The sequence below is a fragment of the Mus pahari genome, chromosome 18 (assembly GCF_900095145.1).
Source record: "Mus pahari chromosome 18, PAHARI_EIJ_v1.1, whole genome shotgun sequence".
Classification (NCBI taxonomy): domain Eukaryota; kingdom Metazoa; phylum Chordata; class Mammalia; order Rodentia; family Muridae; genus Mus; species Mus pahari.
Window position 1 is genome coordinate 10,526,511 of NC_034607.1, and position 5,328 is coordinate 10,531,838.

A 5,328-nucleotide genomic window follows, 5' to 3' on the forward strand; every position below is an offset into this window, starting at 1 on the left:
GCAGGCAGATTTCTGAGTTCGAGGCCAGCCTGGTCTACAGAGTGAGTTCCAGGACAGCCAGGGCTACACAGAGAAATCCTGTCTCGAAAAACCAAAAAAAAAAAAAAAAAAAAAGGACTGTTGTGTTTAATCTTTGAAAGAAAACTTTCCGTGTTCTGGAACTGCTGGGAAATCCCAGGCTATCTACTTAAAAATATTATCAGGACAAATGAGTGTTATTTACAAAGTAAAATAAGGAAATCACTCACTATAGAAGTACATGTATCATCTAAAACAACAGCAAATCTTTATTAAAATAACTTAAACCATGCAAGGCGGCACCCTCCTGTAATCCCAACACTCAGGATGCTGAGGCAGGAGGATCACAGTGATTTCCATGCAAGCCTGCTCTAAACAATGAGTTCTAGGCCAAGTGCAAGAGAAGAAACTTGGTCTCAGATAGATAGATAGATAGATAGAAAGACAGACAGACAGACAGACAGACAGACAGACAGATAGATAGATAGATAGAGAATGGTATGTTTTATACACACACATAAATAAAACACTTTCAAAACAACTTTTATTCTTTTGCAGGCATTTATATTTAATTTTGATGCCGTGAAACAACATCAATTGTCTCACGGAGGATCCATCCAGCTACCTTGAACAAGGTAAAGTACATGTTTGCTGCTTCCATAAAACCCTCAAGTTTTTTTTTTTTTTTTTTTTTGGAAAAACAAAGTGTGTCACTGTACTTCCAATCGTGAACTTCTGAAACAGTCTTGCTATTTAGCTGGACCTTCCCTGGAAGATCACCTCCTACATCCACTCCCAAGTAGGTGATAAAACATGTGCCTATCACCATCTTTGAATCCTTAACCCTGAAACTATGAGTATGTAAAGATAAGACATCTGTCACTACACAGGGGGCTGGAGAGAGAGCTCAGCAGTTAAGAGCCCTTGCTTCTCAATCACAAGGCCTGGAGTTCAAATACTATCACACCTGTAGCAAAGTGAAACCACCTTAAACCCACTACTTCCAAGGAAACAGAGATAAGAGAATTCCTGAGGCTTGCTGTCTTTGATCCTAGCCAGGAAAACATGAGTCCCAGGGTTCAGAGAAAGACCTTGCTTCAGAGGAATTGGTAAAATGGTTCAAGAGGCAATGAACACAATCTTCTAGCCTCCACACATGCACAAAGGTACAATAAAAGGCTCAACTATTTTCATGGGTATAAATTTGATTGTTGCAGACAGATATGACAGTAAAACAAACTTTCAATAGAAAATTTGTATCTAAAAAGAGACTTAGTTCTCTGGCTATGTGTATATACACACATGCACACACACACACACACACACACAGCCATTAATTTTATCTTACTTCACTCCAAAACTATCTATCTGTATTTCTGAGAAGGAAGTATTCAGGACTGGAAAGATGCTGCAGTGGTTAAGAGCAGAGCACCGGCTGTTCTAACCGCTGCCCATAACTGTAGCGACATGGGATCTGATGTCCTCTCCTGTTATGTAGGCATACATGCAGACAAAACACCCAAATGCATCAAATACATAAATAAATCTAAAAAGAGCACTGTCTTTCTTCATTCCCAAATATCCTGGCTAATTCCTTCAAAATGTTTTGAATGGCATCTCCCCTTACATTTAATGTAGAAACTAAAAACATGAATGTACCATAAAACTTAAATGTCTCTAGTAGTATTAATCCTTAAGTTTTTCCAAAGCATTTAAACATTTCAAATGAATAATAGAGCCGGACGTGGTGGCGCACGCCTTTAATCCCAGCACTCAGGAGGCAGAGGCAGGTGAATTTCTGAGTTCGAGGCCAGCCTGGTCTACAGAGTGAGTTCCAGAACAGCCAGGGCTAGAAGAAACAGGACAGAGAAACCCTGTCTCGAAAAACCAAAAAAAAAAAAAAAAAAAAAAAAACAACTCAAATGAATAATAGCTTCTCACAATCTATCCAATACTAGAAAACAATGTATACAATTTTTGTCAAGCTGTACCATACCGAATTCAATTTATGTATTAACACAAAATCATCTTACTGATCCTCAAAGACTATATTATGCTTTCAGCAAAGATCAAAATTCACACACAAATCAGTAGAATTGCACAAGTTCCACCAGCAATATTCTAAGCATTGTTAGGTCACTCATTCACCTAATAACCCGAGACTGGCACTCCTCACCAATTTACAGACCAATAAACTGAAGCACGGGGGCTAATTAACTTCCCAAGTTGCAAAGCTTATAGGCAAGACCTCAGGAAGTCCCTGTCCAGAGCCCTTTTCCTTTTTTAGACAGTTTCATGCAGCCTAGGAAGGCCTTGAGTATACTGTGTGAACAAAGCTGGCCTTGAATTCAATTCCTGCTTCTACTCCCAAAGTAATACAGGTCTAGGCTTCAGAAACTTTTTTTTTTTAAACAAACAAAAAAGACTTATTTTTATTTAGTGACAAATTATAGTTTAGGCTGCATATTTAAAAAAAAAATTTTACGAGTGTGTGTGAGTGTGTGTGTATAGGTCATGTGGAGGGGTGCCCTCATAAACCAGATGAGGGTATCAGATCCCTTGATAAGCCATCCAGTATGAATGCTGAGAACCAAATTATGGTCCTTTGAGAAAGCAGAGGGAGAGCTCTTAAGAGCTCAGCTGAACCGGGCGGATGTGGTACACGCAGCACTCGGGCGGCAGAGGCAGGCGGATCTCTGAGTTCGAGGCCAGCCTGGTCTACAGAGTGAGTTCCAGGACAGCCAGGGCTATGCAGAGAAACCCTGTCTCGAAAAACCAAAAAAAAAAAAAAAAGACCTCAGCTGGGGCCAGGCTGAGGGCAGTGGTGGCACATGCACTTGGGAGGCAGAAGCAGGTGGATTTCTGAGTTTGAGGCCAGCCTGGTCTACAGAGTGAATTCCAGAACAGACAGGGCTATAGAAAGAAACCCTATCTGGAAAAACAAAAAAAGGCCTTAGCTTTAATCTTAGCATTTGGGAGGCAGAGGTAGGTGGATCTCTCTGAGTTCAAAACTAGCCTGATGTACAGAGTGTGTGCCAGGACATCCAGAACTACACTGTAAGAACCTGAAGAGAGAGACAGAGACAAAGACAGGGAGAGGAGGTGGAAAGACAGAGAGACAGAAAGAGAAGGAGAAGACCTTATACTCAAGTATGGATCTACTGAATTTCCCCTATGCAAAAATCACAAATTTAAATGATCTCCACAGTTTAACAAAAAAAAAAAAGAGAGAGAGAGAGAGAGAGAGAACGGGGAAGGTGAAAGTCGATATTAATCATAGTTTCAAGCCCATCTGACAACCAGCAGAAAGAAGGGTACTTAAAATAACTGCAAACTGCAAAGAACTGTTTGTTGTTTAGCACCTGGCCCAACAGTCTATACAAGATCCAAGGTGGTTAAAAGGTCTCACGGCAACTCAAAGTCACAAAATGATGACTCTAAACCATCAAAAGATGTTTAATTACATTCTGCATCCTGACTTAAGACAGATAAGAATTGTATACTTAATTTTAGCTTTTCATCCCAATCAGTTAAGCTAGCTTTTGATGCTTTAGAATAAGCCTGCAATTACCCCGTAAACTCAACTAATCAAGTGGAAAGGAATTCATTTCAAAGTCCCTAACAGCAAATGTTTGTCTCCTGAGTCAAAAAGCACTTGGTGTATAAAAGGTACACAAAGCAGGAGGGAAGCGGAGGGAGCATAAAATTAGAAGCTCTAAGAAAACAGAATAGCCAGTGTCTGTAAACATTAGCTAAATTCGTCTCCCACAAAACAAAGTGTGGGCACAGGGTGCCACATCAGCACAGCTCCTGTTTTTGTTGGGCTTCTAAATCATCCGCTAGTTTCCTGAATTATTAATTTCAGTAATGGTTTAAGCACCATCGACTCTCGAGTGAGAACGTGATAATGTCTTCCTGATTTATACCACAAAACCAAATACTGGTCTTACAGCTTGCTGAATACACTTTTGCCTTGTGGTAACACCAAGCTGGTAAAAACACAAAAAACAACAACAACAACAACAACAACAACAAAAAACAAACCACCATACTTTTACTTTACTTTTAAATTATAACCATTCGAGGGAGTTCGTGTCTAAGCCCAGACGCAACGTATCAAAAGAACTGTTACACCACTGAACAAAAACTCCTTTTCAAAGTCCGCTGCGGCGCTTGCACTAACTCCAAACGAAAAGCTGAAGAACGCACAGAAAAAAACAACCTTGTGGCCCGGGTACTTTTGCTCCCCTCCAAGAAGGGAGTCTCCCTCCAAACAGGAAACAGCTCCTCCAGAGGTTCCAACGGGGAACCCTAGAATAACCGAACCCCCAACCCAGTCCTCAGGAGGAGGAAATTCGCCGCGCTGCTAGGTGCCAACACACCTGACGAGGCAGACGACGAATACCAGGAAAAACGGTTTCAAAAACCGACCCAGGAAAAGAGGAAGGGGAGAGGAGTCACAAATCACTGCCAAAGAGCCCAGCCGATCGCGGAGAGAATTAAGTATCTTCTGTGCTTCCAATTCTCTATGACAAAATGTGTGTGTGTGTGTGTGTGTGTGTGTGTGTGTGTGTGTGTGGCAGATGTGGGGGCGTGAGTGCAGTTTTTTAAAAAACCAGTCTGTACCAAGTCACCTAGTAGCAGAGCTGCAAGTGCCACTTTGTCCAAGTTCGCGATCGCCCTCCCCCATGAAAGTCGGGGGCTCCCAGAGGGCGCCGGGTAGCCGGTCACGGGTTCGAGCCCCGATGCCCCGCGCAAGGACCGAGGCGGGGAGAGCCCGATGGGAGCCCGGTGGCCGGCGCCGTCGTGCTTACCCATGCTGCGGCTCTGGCGGGGAGAGCGCGGCCCCGCGGCCCCTTCGGTGCACCGGCTCAGGCGCGGCGGGGAGACGCCTCCATCCGCCCGCGGCGCGCTTTGGCCGCTCCTCACGCCGGGCCTCGGCCCGCAGCCCCGGCAGGCAGGCGGGGGCGAGCCGGGTCCGCGCCTGCGCACTGGGCGCACTCAGCCACGCTCCCGGGCCGCTTCCGCTCGCCGCTGGCGGAGGCACCGGCGGCGTCTCGCGCGGTCAGCCCCGCNCTCGCTCCCTCGGAGGCGGAGCGCGCCACGCTCGAGAACGAGGTGGCAAGCCGCGGGCCCCGGGTGAAGAGCGTCGGGAGCCGGCTGGGGGGCGAAGTCTCGCGAGAACGGTCTGGGCTTCCCGGCCACGCCCCCTGCGCGCGCCCCCACCCCGCGCGCCACCCGGCCTCCCTCCCGCAGCTGGTGCCAGGTGCGGTGACGTCACAGCGGGGGCGAGCGCCACCGTCCTCCAGG

General features: G+C 45.7%; 1 protein-coding gene across 1 annotated transcript in view; it reads right to left on the reverse strand.

Annotated features, from left to right (window-relative positions):
- The window catches only part of Cd2ap (CD2 associated protein), a 74,869-nt gene extending 69,767 nt beyond the window's left edge, over positions 1-5,102 (reverse strand). The window contains exon 1 of the mRNA XM_021217992.2: positions 4,833-5,102. Within this exon, the coding sequence (XP_021073651.1) occupies positions 4,833-4,836 (4 nt within the window). The 5' untranslated portion in view covers positions 4,837-5,102. The remainder of the gene's footprint in view (positions 1-4,832) is intronic.
- Positions 5,103-5,328: the final 226 nt, after the last annotated feature.